The sequence below is a fragment of the Pristiophorus japonicus genome, chromosome 8 (assembly GCF_044704955.1).
Source record: "Pristiophorus japonicus isolate sPriJap1 chromosome 8, sPriJap1.hap1, whole genome shotgun sequence".
NCBI classification, from domain to species: Eukaryota; Metazoa; Chordata; class Chondrichthyes; family Pristiophoridae; genus Pristiophorus; species Pristiophorus japonicus.
The window spans coordinates 117046991-117065800 of NC_091984.1; the positions used below are offsets into that span (position 1 = coordinate 117046991).

General features: G+C 44.9%; 1 protein-coding gene across 7 annotated transcripts in view; it reads right to left on the bottom strand.

Moving 5' to 3' along the window:
* nos1apa (nitric oxide synthase 1 (neuronal) adaptor protein a) overlaps positions 1-18810 on the bottom strand; it is a 498327-nt gene that overhangs the window by 171598 nt on the left and 307919 nt on the right. For 6 of the 7 annotated variants that reach the window (XM_070887340.1, XM_070887339.1, XM_070887343.1 and 3 more), the window contains one exon: positions 9686-9794. The exons of the other annotated variant lie outside the window; for it this stretch is intronic. In XM_070887340.1, the coding sequence (XP_070743441.1) occupies positions 9686-9794 (109 nt within the window). The remainder of the gene's footprint in view (positions 1-9685; positions 9795-18810) is intronic. 7 annotated transcript variants of the gene reach the window in all.

The following is an 18810-nucleotide window of genomic DNA, read 5'->3' on the forward strand; positions in this document are numbered from 1 at the left end:
GCCTCAACAGCTCTACAAATCTGTGAGCATACTCACAGGTGTATATATTACAGGTTCAAATCAGAGACTTGGGCACATAATCTAGGCTGACACTTCAGTACAGTACTGAGGGAGTGCTGCACTGTCTGAATAGCCGACTTTTGGATGAGATGTTAAATTGAGGGCCCGCCGCCCACCCCCACGCGGATGTAAAAGATCCCATGATACTATTTTGAAGTATGCAGTAGAGTTGTCTCCAGTGACCGAGACAATATTTATCACTCGACTGACTAAAAACTGATTATCTGCTCATTATCTCATTCCTGTTTGTGGGATCATGCTATCTGCAAATGTTACTGTGTTTCCTATATTACAACAGTGACTACACTTCAAAAGTATTTCACTGGCTGTAAACCGATTGGGGACGTTCTCTCACCTATCATTTAATAAGCTTTGGGAGTAGGATACTACTGAAGGCGTGGTTCTTGCAGCATGCACCTTAACTGCTATACTGAGCTATCAGTAACTTATCCCCTTATTGTTAACATAGAAACATAGAAAATAGGTGCAGGAGTAGGCCATTCGGCCCTTTGAGCCTGCACCGCCATTCAATAGGATCATGGCTGATCATTCACCTCAGTACCCCTTTCATGCTTTCTCTCCATACCCCTTGATCCCTTTAGCCGGAAGGGCCACCTCTAACTCCCTCTTGAATATATCCAATGAACTGGCATCAACAACTCTCTGCGACAGGGAATTCCACAGGTTAACAATTCTCTGCGTGAAGAAGTGTCTCCTCATCTCAGTCCGAAATGGCCTACCCCTGATCCGAAGACTGTGTCCCCTGGTTCTGGACTTCCCCAACATCGGGAACATTCTTCCCGCATCTAACCTGTCCCGTCCTGTCAGAATCTTATACGTTTCTATGAGATCCCCTCTCATTCTTCTAAACTCCAGTGTATAAAGGTCCAGTTGATCCAGTCTCTCCTCATATGTCAGTCCAGCCATCCCTGGAATCAGTCTCGTGACCCTTCGCTGCACTCCCTCAATAGCAAGAACGTCCTTCCTCAGATGAGGAGACCAAAACTGAACACAATATCCCAGGTGAGACCTCACCAAGGCCCTGTACAATTGCAGTAAGACCTCCCTGCTCCTATACTTAAATTCCCTAGTCATGAAGGCCAACATGCCATTTGCCTTCTTCACCACCTGCTGCACCTGCATGCCAACTTTCAATGACTGATGAACCATGACACCCAGGTCTCGTTGCACCTCCCCTTTTCCTAATCTGCCGCCATTCAGATAATATTCTGCCTTCGTGTTTTTGCCACCAAAGTGGATAACCTCACATTTATCCACATTATACTGCATCTGCCCACTCACCTAACCTGTCCAAATCACCCTGCAGCCTTTTAGCATCCTCCTCACAGCTCACACCGCCACCCAGTTTAGTGTCATCTGCAAACTTGGAGATATTACACTCAATTCCTTCATCCAAATCATTGATGTATATTGTAAAGAGCTGGGGTCCCAGCACTGAGCTCTGCGGCACTCCACTAGTCACTGCCTCCCATTCCGAAAAGGACCCGTTTATCCCAACTCTCTGCTTCCTGTCTGCCAACCAATTCTCTATTGTAGAATTTACCAATATCTCGCAAAGATTCCAGGTACCTTTCCCCTACAGAGGAGAAGAATCCCTTTCTGGGCTTTTAAAATGAGTTTAAAGGGGCAGACGAAGCCTGCGGGGGATAAAAGGGGATGCATTCATGGAGACCCTCCCCCAGTGTTTGGACTCATAGGAAAGAGACTCCAGGATGGTATGTTGCCTCCCTGGTGCAAGGGTCAAGGATGTCTCAGAGCGGGTGCAGGACATTCTGAAATGGGAGGGAGAACAGCCAGTTGTCGTGGTGCACATTGGTACCAACGACATAGGTAAAAAAAGGGATGAGGTCCTACGAAACGAATTTAAGGAGCTAGGAGCTAAATTAAAAAGTAGGACCTCAAAAGTAATAATCTCGGGATTGCTACCAGTGCCACGTGCTAGTCAGAGTAGGAATCGCAGGATAGCGCAGATGAATACGTGGCTTGAGCAGTGGTGCAGCAGGGAGGGATTCAAATTCCTGGGGCATTGGGACCGGTTCTGGGGGAGGTGGGACCAGTACAAACCGGACGGTCTGCACCTGGGCAGGACCGGAACCAATGTCCGAGGGGGAGTGTTTGCTAGTGCTGTTTAAACTAATATGGCAGGGGGATGGGAACCAATGCAGGGAGACAGAGGGAAACAAAAAGGAGGCAAAAGCAAAAGACAGAAAGGAGATGAGGAAAAGTGGAGGGCAGAGAAACCTAAGGCAAAGAACAAAAAGGGCCACTGTATAGCAAAATTCTAAAAGGACAAAGGGTGTTAAAAAAACAAGCCTGAAGGCTTTGTGTCTTAATGCAAGGAGTATCCGCAATAAGGTGGATGAATTAATTGTGCAAATAGATGTTAACAAATATGATGTGATTGGGATTACGGAGACGTGGCTCCAGGATGATCAGGGCTGGGAACTCAACATTCAGGAAGGATAGAATAAAAGGAAAAGGTGGTGGGGTAGCATTGCTGGTTAAAGAGGAGATTAATGCAATAGTTAGGAAAGACATTAGCTTGGATGATGTGGAATCTATATGGGTAGAGCTGCAGAACACCAAAGGGCAAAAAACGTTAGTAGGAGTTGTGTACAGACCTCCAAACAGTAATAGGGATGTTGGGGAGAGCATCAAACAGGAAATTAGGGGTGCATGCAATAAAGGTGTAGCAGTTATAATGGGTGACTTTAATATGCACATAGATTGGGCTAGCCAAACTGGAAGCAATACGGTGGAGAAGGATTTCCTGGAGTGCATAAGGGATGGTTTTCTAGACCAATATGTTGAGGAACCAACTAGGGGGGAGGCCATCTTAGACTGGGTGTTGTGTAATGAGAGAGGATTAATTAGCAATCTCATTGTGCGAGGCCCCTTGGGGAAGAATGACCATAATATGGTGGAATTCTGCATTAGGATGGAGAATGAAACAGTAAATTCAGAGACCATGGTCCAGAACTTAAAGAAGGGTAACTTTGAAGGTATGAGGCGTGAATTGGCTAGGATAGATTGGCGAATGATACTTAGGGGGTTGACTGTGGATGGGCAATGGCAGACATTTAGAGACCGCATGGATGAATTACAACAATTGTACATTCCTGTCTGGCGTAAAAATAAAAAAGGGAAGGTGGCTCAACCATGGCTATCTAGGGAAATCAGGGATAGTATTAAAGCCAAGGAAGTGGCATACAAATTGGCCAGAAATAGCAGCGAACCTGGGGACTGGGAGAAATTTAGAACTCAGCAGAGGAGGACAAAGGGTTTGATTAGGGCAGGGAAAATGGAGTACGAGAAGAAGCTTGCAGGGAACATTAAGGCGGATTGCAAAAGTTTCTATAGGTATGTAAAGAGAAAAAGGTTAGTAAAGACAAACGTAGGTCCCCTGCAGTCAGAATCAGGGGAAGTCATAACGGGGAACAAAGAAATGGCAGGCCAATTGAACAAGTACTTTGGTTCGGTATTCACTAAGGAGGATACAAACAACCTTCCGGATATAAAAGGGGTCAGAGGGTCTAGTAAGGAGGGGGAACTGAGGGAAATCTTTATTAGTCGGGAAATTGTGTTGGGGAAATTGATGGGATTGAAGGCCGATAAATCCCCAAGGCCTGATGGACTGCATCCCAGAGTACTTAAGGAGGTGGCCTTGGAAATAGCGGATGCATTGACAGTCATTTTCCAACATTCCATTGACTCTGGATCAGTTCCTATCGAGTGGAGGGTAGCCAATGTAACCCCATTTTTAAAAAAGGAGGGAGAGAGAAAACAGGGAACTATAGACCGGTCAGCCTGACCTCAGTAGTGGGTAAAATGATGGAATCAATTATTAAGGATGTCATAGCAGTGCATCTGGAAAATGGTGACATGATAGGTCCAAGTCAGCATGGATTTGTGAAAGGGAAATCATGCTTGACAAATCTTCTGGAATTCTTTGAGGATGTTTCCAGTAAAGTGGACAAAGGAGAACCAGTTGATGTGGTATATTTGGACTTTCAGAAGGCTTTCGACAAGGTCCCACACAAGAGATTAATGTGCAAAGTTAAAGCACATGGGATTGGGGGTAGTGCGCTGTCGTGGATTGAGAACTGGTTGTCAAACAGGAAGCAAAGAGTAGGAGTAAACGGGTACTTTTCAGAATGGCAGGCAGTGACTAGTGGGGTGCCGCAAGGTTCTGTGCTGGGGCCCCAGCTGTTTACATTGTACATTAATGATTTAGACGAGGGGATTAAATGCAGTATCTCCAAATTTGCGGATGACACTAAGTTGGGTGGCAGTGTGAGCTGCGAGGAGGATGCTATTAGGCTGCAGAGTGACTTGGATAGGTTAGGTGAGTGGGCAAATGCATGGCAGATGAAGTATAATGTGGATAAATGTGAGGTTATCCACTTTGGTGGTAAAAACAGAGAGACAGACTATTATCTGAATGGTGACAGATTAGGAAAAGGGAAGGTGCAACGAGACCTGGGTGTCATGGTACATCAGTCATTGAAGGTTAGCATGCAGGTACAGCAGGCGGTTAAGAAAGCAAATGGCATGTTGGCCTTCATAGTGAGGGGATTTGAGTACAGGGGCAGGGAGGTGTTGCTACAGTTGTACAGGGCCTTGGTGAGGCCACACCTGGAGTATTGTGTACAGTTTTGGTCTCCTAACTTGAGGAAGGACATTCTTGCTATTGAGGGAGTGCAGCGAAGATTCACCAGACTGATTCCCGGGATGGCGGGACTGACCTATCAAGAAAGACTGGATCAACTGGGCTTGTATTCACTGGAGTTCAGAAGAATGAGAGGGGACCTCATGAAAACGTTTAAAATTCTGACGGGTTTAGACAGGTTAGATGCAGGAAGAATGTTCCCAATGTTGGGGAAGTCCAGAACCAGGGGTCACAGTCTAAGGATAAGGGGTAAGCCATTTAGGACCGAGATGAGGAGAAACTTCTTCACCCAGAGAGTGGTGAACCTGTGGAATTCTCTACCACAGAAAGTAGTTGAGGCCAATTCACTAAATATATTCAAAAGGGAGTTAGATGAAGTCCTTACTACTCGGGGAATCAAGGGTTATGGCGAGAAAGCAGGAAGGGGGTACTGAAGTTTCATGTTCAGCCATGAACTCATTGAATGGCGGTGCAGGCTAGAAGGGCTGAATGGCCTACTCCTGCACCTATTTTCTATGTTTCTATGTTTCCTAAAGTGCCGTGCCCAGAATTGGACACAATACAGGGTGCGACTTCCCAAATCCAGAAACTTCGTGACCAAGAACATATTTCCGACGTCCCGAATCCAGAACCACTGGGCTGAAGTTCGGGTATTTCCGGGTATTGGAGATGAAATCCGACATGCCGAAACCGGAAACCTATTTGGCTCAGCGGTGACCCGTAGTTAGTAAGAAAAAAGCGCCATGGAAAAACCTGCGTTGCAGTCCTTGGGACAGCGGTAGGTATGAAGACCTGTAAAAAAGGTAAGTTAAAGTTTATATTTTTTAATTATTTTGCAGTGATTCGATAGCTAAGCGTCTTGTGATGTTCTGTGATTTTTTTATTTTTTGCAATTTTTTTTTGCCGTGTGTGTCTGCATGTGGGGGGGGATTATTTACTGTTGTGAAAAAATGTCCGGATTTCAGAACATTTTTACGGATTTCAGGCGACTCCTCCACCGACCTGTGCGATGCCCGGATTTCAGAACATTCCGGATTTTGGAACTCTAGATTTGGGAGATTGCACTTGTACTCCAGTTGAGGCTTAACCAGTGATTTATAAAGGTTCATTACAACGTCCTTGTTTTTGTACTCTATCTATTTATGAAGCCTGGGACCCCATATGCTTTTTAAACCACTTTAACAACCTGCCCTGCCACCTTCAACAATTTGTGCACATATAGCCCCAGGTCTCTCTCTTCATGCATCCACTTTAGAATTGTACCCTTTAGTTTATATTGTCTCTTTCTTCCTACCAAACTGAATCACTTTGCACTTTTCTGCATAAATTTCATCTGCCACGTATCCGCCCATTCCACCAACCTGTCTATGTCCTCTTGAAGTATATTACTCTCCTTCTTACTGTTCACTATACTTCCAAGTTTTGTGTCATCTGCAAATTTTGAAATTGTGCTCAAATCCAAGTCATTAATATACATCAAAAGCAATGGTCCTGGTACCGACCCCTGGGGAACAACTTCTTCCAGTCTGAAAAACAACCGTTCACCACAACTGTTTCCTGTCATTTAACCAATTTTGTATCCATGCTGCCACTGTCCCTTTTATTCCATGGGCTTCAACTTAGCTGGCAAGTCTATTATGTGGCAGTTTATCAAATGCCTTTTTGAAGTCCATGTACACCACATCAACTGCATTGCCCTCATCAACCCTCTCTGTTACTTTACCAAGAATTCAAGTTAGTTAAACACGATTTGCCTTTAACAAATCCGTGCTGACTTTCCTTAGTTAATTGACTCTTGTCCAAGTGAATCTTGTTCTGAATTATCGTTTCTTAAAAACTTCCCCACTACTGAGATTAAACTGACTAACCTGTCGTTGCTGGATTTATCCTTACAACCTTTTTGAACAAGGGTGTAACATTTGCAATTCTCCTGTTTTCTGGCACCACCCCTGTCTCTAAGGCAGATTGGAAGTTATGGCCAGTACTGGAGCAATTTCAACCTTTACTTCCCTCAGCATCCTAGGATGCATCCCGTCCGGTCCTGGTGACTTATCTACTTTTACAGCCAGCCTTTCTAGTACCTCGTCTATCAATTTTTATCCCATCCAGTATCTCAACTACCTCCTCTTTCACTATGACGTTGGCAGCATCTTCCTCCTTGGTAAAGACAGATACAAAGTACTAATTTAGTACCTCAGCCATGCCCTCTGTCTCCATGTGTAGGTCTCCATTTTGGTCCCTAATCAGCTCCACCCCTCCTCTTACTACCCATTTACTATTTATATGCCTATAGATGACTTTTGGATTCCCCTTTATGTTGGCTGCCAGTCTATTCTCATACTCACTCTTTGCCCCTCTTACTTCCTTTTTCACTTCCCCTCTGAACTTTCCATATTCAGCCTGGTCCTCACTTGGTTATCCCCGTTAGTCTCGGAATGCATGCTTCCAACTCCCACTCAATGATACCTCACCCTGCCATTGCCACCTGCCTTTCTGCTGTCCACACCACTTGTAACATTTCCTTCTGAGTCTGCTCCTGAATCTCCTCCAATCCTGGACCCATTCTACTTCCTATTACCGAGCCTTCCCTGATTCTGGAACCCCAATCCTGGAGCTATCATGGCAGTCCCGCTCCCAATTCTGCAAACAACTGGCACTTGTCATAAATTTCCAACATCCACATGTTAGTGTCAAATTGATCTGTTTAGACCACTTTTCCACAGGGAGTATGTGACCAATAGCCTTAAAGGGACAGGCCTTATTAGCAGCTACCCATTACAGCTGTTTTCCTCAACAATACTAAGGGAGATCCAGTTAGTGTTAGCTAAAATCTGCAGAAGTATAACATTTTACAACAAACTCGCAGTGATGTTCAGGAACTGTTCAGTATTGTCAGGCATTCTCTTCCTCCTGAAGTTTGAACGAGTTTTGTTTAGGGATTGAATTGACGTTTAAATCAAAATACATCTTGCAACTAAAAAGAGACCCTTGAAACATTTCCACCTAGCATTTCCTCCTTCTGCCCATTCTCTCTTTTTTGTACTTTTATCAGTTGAATGATGAATTGAGTATACCTCGTTCAGAAGCAGTGTCCACACATACCAACCCCAAGCCAAACACTAAACTCGGAAACAAAAAGGGGAATACTGAAGATTCTGCAGATCTGAAATGAAAACGGAAAGTACTGGGAACACGCAGCAGGTCTGTGAAGAGAGGACGGCAAGGGGTTAACGTTTCAGGTCTATGGAGATCACTGATTTGCAACGTGAACCCAACCTTCCTCTCTCCAAGGGTGTTGCCTGATCTGCCAAGTCTTTCAAGCATTTTCTGTTTTAATCCCTGCAAATTCTATTTATTCAATCTGCTATCAGCACCATATCGCATCTACACACTGAAACTAAAACAAATAAAATGGAAGTCCCTTGGATTGTTCCATTCTTCTCTGAGAATTGAGTTAAGAGATAGGAAAGAAGCTAGCTTTACTTGGAATCCAGAAAATGTTGCTTGATCTTTGAAACCTTGAGAGAGTGGAGAGACATTGCTCATAGCTTAAAACAGCCTCTGTTACCATGGCAACAGTGCTAGGATGATGTCCGGCAAAGCGCAAGAGATAAACTACTCCATCAAATCAAAAAGACAGCACTGAAGTACACGATTTGGTTGTAGCTAGATAGGTTGGGCCACTCCATAAGAGCCATTACCTCGAAAATGTTTACAAACGAAAACCAAGTATTTAACAACAAAAAAAATCTTCAGGAGGTTAAATATGTTCATTAAGTGCATGAATTTTCATACAGAAAAAGAACATTCCATTTGTTTTCACCAGGAAACCCCTGGGGCCAGGCTTTGAGTTTGGTAGACTCCCTGTTTTCAGAGGCTAACTAACGCTGAGTAGACGGTGTGATGTCATGATGCCATCGTCATGGTAATGACTGACTACTGTTCAGAGGAAGAGGATACAGCACCTTGCTGAAGTACCAGCCCAATCCTGTTGTGCAGAGAGGAAAAGGAAAATGCACTCAAAATACATTCAAATGTTGGCAGCACAGTGATACTTGGTTGGATCACCAAGGATATCACAGCACAGATTGATAGCAGGCAGGCTCGATCTCCCTGCGATACGGAGTTCTCCATCTGGGCCCCTCCCGTTGGCCGGGGAGGAGCCCACCAAGTGGAGGCCGGGGATGACCCCCACCGAGGAGCAGTAGGAGGAGATGGCACAGTCGGGGAGAAGGCAAGAGCAGCTGAAAAATCTGGAGATACTTTTCTGGGCTGCTCTTGGTATGTCTCTTACAGCCGACCGAGACTGGCATTGACCGTGGTCTTGGGAGCAGGCCGCATGCTGTGCCTCGGAGATACAGAAGGTCTATCTCCCAAAAGGGACTAGGAAGGGGAGAAAAACAGAGGTGGGGTTATAGAATTAAAATACCCTGTAAAAAAGAAAAGAAAATATACACCTGAACAGGCTGGGACTCTTTCCTCCAGACAAGAGAGGACTGAGGGGTGACCTGATGTAGGTATTTAAGATTATGAAAGCTTTTGATAAGGTAGACGTAGAGAAGATGTTTTCATTTGTGGGGGAGACAAGAACTAGGGACCATAAATATAAGATAGTCACTAATAAACACAACAGGGAATTCAGAAGAAACGTCTTTACCCAGAGAGCGGTGATAATGTGGAACTCGCTACCACAAGGAGTGGTTGAGGCAAATAGTATAGATGCATTTAAGGGAAGCTAGATAAACATATGAAGGAGAAAGGAATAGAAGGTTATGCTGATAGGGTGCGATGACGCAGGGAGGGAGGAGGCTCATGTGGAGCATAAACACCGTTATGGATCAGTTGGGCCGAAGGCCTGTTTCTGTGCTGTACATTCTATGTAATTCTATACAAATGCAGAAGTATGCATCCAGCACTCGTTCTATAAACTGTTACCTTCTTTTTAGATTTGAAGACGTTGCATCTGAAAACGTTGCTGGAACCATCTCTGGCAATGTAACTGAAGATCTTGAGATCTTGGGAGTCATGTGACACATAGAATATCCTGTGAGGAATGAGGGAAAGAAAGTTGGTTAGGATGATTGCAGGCTATGTCAAGCGTCACATCATGAAGATTAACAGCAGAGATCGTCAGCATCCTCGGAGGCTTACTTTATAAATAGCTGAGGCCAGAGACACGAGCTAAGAAGGCACAAGTTGTTGAATGACATGCGACAGCTTCAGCCTTCGTACATTATTGAGGAACTGTGTTCCAGGTACCAGGGAACATGGCACGATGCACCTTGTGTCCTGGGGACCTCAATCATTGTCAGGAGTTCTGACTAAAGGTCATTGACCTGAATCGTTAACCTTACATTTCTCTTACCACAGATGCTACCTTACCCGCCGAGTGTATCCAGCAGCTTACTGTTTCAATTTCAGATTTTGCCTTTTCTGTCAATTGCGGGAAGGTTTAAGAACATCAGAACATAAGAAATAGGAGCAAGAGTTGGCCATTTGGCCCCATGAGCTCCGCCATTGATTGCCCTCCCATTGTCACTGGAATGTCTTCACTTTTCTACTTGTGCAAAGCCAGCAGGTTCAAACGAATCCTCAACGGCCAAAAACGCGAAATAAATAATCCACCTCAAACAAAAATATAGAAAATGCCTTTAAAAGTTGTTTCGAGAAAGGTACAGAAAAGCTCAGCTGTCAAGACTGATAGAATGCACTTAAATACCAAATTTTATCGCTTGCCAAAATTATTTTATTAGCCCGATATCTGACATCGATCATAACATATTCATGTATATCCTCTTAAATTACTTCTTTCGAAGAATCTATTTGTTTCCCCCTTAGAAGCACCAAGTTCCTTTTACAACAGTCTCCAAAATAATTGGGTTGCGGTGTTCATCGGGTCAGGATTAAAGTGTTTAAAATAACTTTATACATTTTCAATTGCAACAAAAAAAATAGATGTTGAACTGCTTTAAATTCTGATGCTCTTCAAAGTAAATTCCTGTAAGCTTATCGAAAAGGGATGTTGGCAGTTAACAGTCTCCACTGAAGTAGTATTGTTGCAGTGGTGTGTGTAATGACGCAAGAGTCTGGTTACTGTAAACTCACTCACGTGCAACCTGATCCACCTTTATTCCAGCCCGAGAGTGCCAGCGTGACAAAAACACTCAGCTTATATATCGGTGACCAAGCACACATGCCACATGTGTACAGCCCGATGACCTCCGACCGCGGTGCCCTCTGGTGTCTGGTGACCCCCAAGTGAGTGACAATAGGTTTTCTGTAAGCTGTAATCCGAACTAAATAACAAACCAGCCGATTAACCTGAAAAATCATTCTGCGCCTAATATGCTTTCAATTTGGAGAACCGATGATGTGCTTCCCCTCGTCAGTTCAAGCTTTACGCACCGACTTTTACACGGACATGTCTACATGTGTAAATAAATCCATGCCGATTGGTGCATGCCCACATGGTGCAGAGACATAGAAACATAGAAAATAGGAGCAGGAGTAGGTCATTCGGCCCTTCGAGCCTGCACCACCATTCAATAAGATCATGGCCGATCATTCACCGCAGTACCCCTTTCCTGCTTTCTCGCCATACTCCTTGATACCATAAGGGCCATATCTAACTCTCTCTCTTGAATATATCCAAAGAACTGACATCAACAACTCTCTGCGGGAGAGAATTCCACAGGTTAACAACTCTCTGAGTGAAGAAGTTTCTCCTCATCTCGGTGCTAAATGGCTTACCCCTTATCCTTAGACTGTGACCCCTGGTTCTGGACTTCCCCAACATCGGGAACATTCTTCCTGCATCTAACCTGTTCAGTCCCGTCAGAATTTTATATATTTCTATGAGATCCCCTCTCATCCTTCTAAACTCCAATGAATACAGGCCCAGTCGATTCAGTCTCTCCTCATATGTCAGTCCAGCCATCCCGGGAATCAGTCTAGTGAACCTTCGCTGCACTCCCTCAATAGCAAGAACGTCCTTCCTCAGATTAGGAGACCAAAACTGAACACAATATTCCAGGTGAGGCCTCACCAAGGCCCTGTACAACTGCAGTAAGACTTCCCTGCTCCTAGACACAATTCCCCTCGCTATGAAGGCCAACATACCATTTGCCTTCTTCACTGCCGGCTGTACCTGCATGCCAACTTTCAATGACTGATGTACCATGACACCCAGGTCTTGTTGCACCTCCCCTTTTCCTAATCTGCCGCCATTCAGGTAATATTCTGCCTTCGTGTTTTTGCCCCCAGAGTGGATAACCTCACATTTATCCACATTATACTGCATCTGCCATGCATTTGTCCACTCACCTAACCTGTCCAAGTCACCCTGCAACCTCTGAGCATCCTCCTCACAGCTCACACCGCCACCCAGTTTAGTGTCATCTGCAAACTTGGAGATATTACACTCAATTCCTTCATCTAATTCATTGGTGTATATTGTAAATAGCTGGGGTCCCAGCACTGAGCCCTGCGGCACCCCACTAGTCACTGCCTGCCATTCTGAAAAGGACCCGTTTATCCCGACTCTCTGTTTCCTGTCTGCCAACCAGTTCTCTATCCACGTTAATACATTACCCCCAATATCATGTGCTTTAATTTTACACACCAATCTCTTGTGTGGGACCTTGTCAAAAGCCTTTTGAAAGTCCAAATACATCACATCAACTGGTTCTCCCTTGTCCATTCTACTAGTTACATCCTCAAAAAATTCTAGAAGATTTGTCAAGCATAATTTCCCTTTCATAAATCCATGCTGACTTGTCACTGCTTTCCAAATGTGCTGCTATTTAATCTTTAATAATTGATTCCAACATTTTCCCTGCTACTAATCTCAGGCTAACCGGTCTATAATTCTCTCCCTCCTTTTTTAAAAAGTGGCGTTACATTAGCTACCCTCCAGTCTATAGGAACTGATCCAGAGTTGGTAGACTGTTGGACAATGATCACCAATGCATCCACAATATCTAAGGCCACTTCCTTAAGTATTCTGGGATGCAGACTATCAGGCCCGAGGCATTTATCGGCCTTCAATCCCATCAATTCCCCAACACAATTTCCTGACTAATAAGGATATCCTTCAGTTCCTCCTTCTCGCTAGACCCTCAATCCCCTAGTATTTCCGGAAGTTTATTTGTGTCTTCCTTCGTGAAGACATAACCAAAGTATTTGTTCAATTGGTCTGCCATTTCTTTGTTTCCCATTATAAATTCACCTGATTCTGACTTCAAGGGACCTACATTTGCCTTCACTAATCTTTTTCTCTTCACATATCTATAGAAGATTTTGCAGTCAGTTTTTATGTTCCCAGCAAGCTTCCTCTCATACTCTATTTTCCCCTTCCTAATTAAATCCTTTGTTTTCCTCTGCTGAATTCTAAATTTCTCCCAGTCCTCAGGTTTGCTGCTTTTTCGGGCGAATTAACATGCCTCTTCCTTGGATTTAACACTATCCTTAATTTCTCTTGTTAGCCACAGTTGAGCCACCTTCCCCGTTTTAATTTTACTCCAGACAGGGATGTACAATTGTTGAAGTTAATCCATGTGATCTTTAAATGTTTGCCATTGCCTAACCACAGTCAACCCTTTAAGTATCATTTGCCAGTCTATTCTAGCCGATTCACGTCTCATACCATCAAAGTTACCTTTCCTGAAGTTCAGGACCCTAGTCTCTGAATTAACAGTGTCACTCTCCATCTTAATAAAGAATTCTACTGTATTATGGTCACTCTTCCCCAAGGGGCCTTGCACAACAAGATTGTTAATTAGTCCTTTCCCATTACACATCACCCAGTCAAGATGGCCAGCCGTCTAGATGGTTCCTTGACATATTGGTCAAGAAAACCATCCCGAATACACTCCCGGAAATCCTCCTCCACCGTATTGCTACCAGTTTGGTTAGCCCAATCAATATGTAGATTAAAGTCACCCATGACATCTGCTGTAGCTTTATTGCACACATCCCTAATTTCTTGTTTGATGCTGTCCCCAACCTCACTACTACTGTTTGGTGGTCTGTACACAACTCCCACTAGTGTATTCTGCCCTTTGGTATTCCGCAGCTCTACCCATACAGATTCCACATCATCCAAGCTTATGTCCTTCCTTACTATTGCGTTAATTTCCTCTTTAACCAGCAACGCTACGCCACCTCCTTTTCTTTTCTGTCTATCCTTCCTGAATGTTGAATACCCCTGGATGTTGAGTTCCCAGCCTTGGTCACCCTGGAGCCATGTCTCCGTGATTCCAATTATATCATATTCGTTAATAGCTGCCTGCGCAGATAATTCGTCCACCTTATTACGAATATTCCTCGCTTTGAGGCACAGAGCCTTCAGGCTTGTCTTTTTCACACACTTTGCCCCTTTAGAATTTTGCTGTAATGTGGCCCTTTCTTGTTTTTTGCCTTGGGTTTCTCTGCCCTCCACTTTTACTTTTCTTCTTTCTATCTTTTGCTTCTGCCCCCATTCTACTTCTGTCTCTGTCTCCCTGCATTGGTTCCCATCCCCCTGCCATATTATTTAACACCTCCCCAACAGCACTAGCAAACACTCCCCCCCTAGGACATTGGTTCCGGTCCTGCCCATGTGCAGACCGATCGGTTTGTACTGGTCCCACCTCCCCCAGAACCGGTTCCAATGTCCCAGGAATTTGAATCCGTCCCTTTTGCATCACTCCTCAAGCCACGTATTCATCTGAGCTATCCTGCCATTCCTACTCTGACTAGCATGTGGCACTAGTAGCAATCCTGAGATTACTACCTTTGAGGTCCTGCTATTTAATTTAACTCCTAACTCCCTAAATTCAGCTTGTAGGACCTCATCCCGTTTTTTACCTAAATTGTTGGTACCTATATGCACCGCGACAACTGGCTGTTCACCCTCCCCTTTCAAAATGTCCTGCAGCCGCTCCGAGACATCCTTGACCCTTGCACCAGGGAGGCAACATACCATCCTGGAGTCTCGATTGTGGCCGCAGAAACATCTATCTATTCCCCTGAAAATAGAATCCCCTACCACTATAGCTCTCCCACTCTTTTTCCTGCCCACCTGTGCAGCAGAGCCACGCATGGTGCCATGGACTTGGCTGCTGCTGCCCTCCCCTGATGAGTCATCCCCCCCAACAGCACCCAAAGCGGTGTATCTGTTTTGGAGGGGGACAGACGGACAGAGGTGCGCTGCGTGTGGTGAAAGTTGGATGGGAATGGGTGTGGAGTGCGAGCTTCCATCATCACCACAAATATAGGGTTAGATTTGACCTCCCGCCATTGAGCAGGAACGGGCAGCAGCAGGGTTAAAGTGGGGGTGCTGGACTCGCTGCCACTTTCTCCCGCTCCAACGCCATGCTGCCACTGGATCACCGAGGTGCCAGCACGAATCAGGCGGGCACCTCATGAATCTACGCAGATCGGGGTTCCGTGATATACCTAGGAAGCCGACACCATTTTAACTGCATGCTGCGTTGAATGTCCACTGTGGATGTTCCACTCAGGCATACCCCGCTGGGACAGACGAGGCTCCCCTCCAGGTATTTCTCAACTTATACTGGCGGGACTCCTGGAGGAGCAGGAGTGCTCCTCGGGCTCCAGAAGAATAATGTAGGCCACTGGCATCCCAGGCTCTACCCCACCCCTCCCTCCACCTTCAAACTGCCTGTCTGGCATCCACCGTATATGTTAATATGGACCAGGCCTCCTGCTGGCACCAATCGGCTAGCAAGCGGGCACACTCCGCCAGTCAGCTGCCCGATCGTTCAAATCTACTCTGTGATATTTCAGGTATCAGGATGAACTGTGTGAAAATATCAGAGTAGCACACACATCACACACTAAGTTCTGGGAAAGGTTTAACAACTTTCAAAAACACCACTTGTCCTTGATCTGTGGTGGACAGTGAGAAAAAAGCATTTAGACTGCTGGCATTTACAGGCTTGGTTCCAAGAGGTCTTTACCCACAGGACGTCCATTATGTCTTGAGAATTGGATTAGGACTAATGTCAAGTGACATTGTGAAATTACAGGGTCTAATGAAACGAGCAGAACTGTATACAAGAACTGTACGCTGACTGAAGAGGCCGAGGGGTACAAACAGACATTCAGGCAAAACGCTTCATTTGAACATGTCCTCAGGAAATGATTACAGTCCTTTTAACCTGTTTTGACGCAGTAGTAGATACAAGATCAAAACAATGATTGATTCCTTTTCTCCTCCTCAGCCACATTTGGTAGTTGCCTTTTTCCCAGCGAACCACTCATTCGTAATAAATTAATTGAGGGCAAATATTTGAAGTTGTGCAAACTACGGATTCAGATGGCCTAAATCATCATCATAGGCCATCCATCAGAATTGAGGAAGACTTGCTTCCACTCTTCAAATAAGTCCTTAGGTGGCTGAACAGTCCAATACGAGAACCACAGTCCCTGTCACAGGTGGGATAGATAATCGTGGGAAAGGATGTGGGGGGTACTGGTTTGCCGCACGAGTCTGTTCAATCACTCTCCTTCGTTTGGTAGTAGCAAAGCAAATCAAATGTCAATATTGCAGTCAGATATCCAGGCCAGAGCTTCCGGTGCAACAGCGTGGATATCTTGAAGGCTCCCTGCGAATTCCCTCTGAGGACAGTGCTCAATGCTGTGCTCCAGGGTCTGATTAGGAGCTCCACAGTCACATGATGGGGATGCTTTAATCTTCCACCTATGGAGAAGGTGGCAGCATCAAATACGACCGGTTCCGAGGCGGTTGATGGTTGTCCACTGTTGGTGAGGAAGGTCAACTTAAACAACCAACCACCAACCCGTCTCAAATCTAGAAAGCCATTCTGGACCATTGCCAAAGCCCTTCAACAATCATGACCGATGGCAAAATGCTGGGAAGAACTGTGACATACGGAATGGATTCCTTATAGAGGACCCCACAGTACAACCTGAAGGATCAAACCTTCCTCGCAAACAGTAAACAACCATCAACTGCCTCAGAACCGGTCATAGTTGTAATGTATTTGCTTCATGGCGTCTTTGCTTCAGAATTCATTGCAACACATTGCCATTAAGAACTAGTTGGTTTATTGCAATAGATCTAACAATTGCACGATACATTATCAGTCCATCCACCAGGCTCACAACCACCTGCCTCATCGTGGATCCCTTGAACCCAACTGGATGGGGCTTTATTGAGGCTTGTGAACATCACGTGACTGGCTAAGCCACTCCCAACTCAACAGCTCCACAAACCGGTGAACATTCCCACAGGCGCACATATTATAATGGTCCGAGGGGGAGTGTTTGCTAGTGCTGTTGGGGAGGAGTTAAATTAATATGGCAGGGGGATGGGAACCAATGCAGGGAGACAGAGGGAAACAAAAAGGAGGCAAAAGCAAAAGACAGAAAGGAGATGAGGAAAAGTGGAGGGCAGAGAAACACAAGGCAAAGAACAAAAAGGGCCACTGTACAGCAAAATTCGAAAAGGACAAAGGGTGTTAAAAAAAACAAGCCTGAAGGCTTTGTGTCTTAATGCAAGGAGTATCTGTAATAAGGTGGATGAATTAACTGTGCAAATAGATGTTAACAAATATGATGTGATTGGGATTACAGAGACGTGGCTCCAGGATGATCAGGGCTGGGAACTCAACATCCAGGGGTATTCAACATTCAGGAAGGATAGAATAAAAGGAAAAGGAGGTGGGGTAGCATTGCTGGTTAAAGAGGAGATTAATGCAATAGTTAGGAAAGACATTAGCTTGGGTGATGTGAAATCTATATGGGTAGAGCTGCAGAACACCAAAGGGAAAAAAACGTCAGTGGGAGTTGTGTAGAGACCTCCAAACAGTAGTAGTGATGTTGGGGAGGGCATCAAACAGGAAATTAGGGGTGCATGCAATAAAGGTGCAGCAGTTATAATGGGTGACTTTAATATGCACATAGATTGGGCTAACCAAACTGGAAGCAATACGGTGGAGGAGGATTTCCTGGAGTGCATAAGGGATGGTTTTCTAGACCAATATGTCGAGGAACCAACTAGGGGGGAGGCCATCTTAGACTGGGTATTGTGTAATGAGAGAGGATTAATTAGCAATCTCGTTGTGCGAGGCCCCTTGGGGAAGAGTGATCATAATATGGTGGAATTCTGCATTAGGATGGAGAATGAAACAGTTAATTCAGAGACCATGGTCCAGAACTTAAAGAAGGGTAACTTTGAAGGTATGAGGCGTGAATTGGTGAGGATAGATTGGCGAATGATACTTAAGGGGTTGACTGTGGATGGGCAATGGCAGACATTTAGAGACTGCGTGGATGAACTACAACAATTGTACATTCCTGTCTGGCGTAAAAATAAAAAAGGGAAGGTGGCTCAACCGTGGCTATCAAGGGAAATCAGGGATAGTATTAAAGCCAAGGAAGTGGCATACAAATTGGCCAGAAATAGCAGCGAACCCGGGGACTGGGAGAAATTTAGAACTCAGCAGAGGAGGACAAAGGGTTTGATTAGGGCAAGGAAAATGGAGTACGAGAAGAAGCTTGCAGGGAACATTCAGACGGATTGCAAAAGTTTCTATAGATATGTGAAGAGAAAAAGGTTAGTAAAGACAAACGTAGGTCCCCTGCAGTCAGAATCAGGAGAAGTCATAACGGGGAACAAAGAAATGGCAGACCAATTGAACAAGTACTTTGGTTTGGTATTCACTAAGGAGGACACAAACAACCTTCCGGTTATAAAAGGGGTCAGAGGGTCTAGTAAGGAGGAGGAACTGAGGGAAATCCTTATTAGTCGGGAAATTGTGTTGGGGAAATTGATGGGATTGAAGGCCGATAAATCCCCAGGGCCTGATGGACTGCATCCCAGAGTACTTAAGGAGGTGGCCTTGAAAATAGCGGATGCATTGACAGTCATTTTCCAACATTCCATTGACTCTGGATCAGTTTCTATCGAGTGGAGGGTAGCCAATGTAACTCCACTTTTTAAAAAAGGAGGGAGAGAGAAAACATGGAATTATAGACCGGTCAGCCTGACCTCAGTAGTGGGTAAAATGATGGAATCAATTATTAAGGATGTC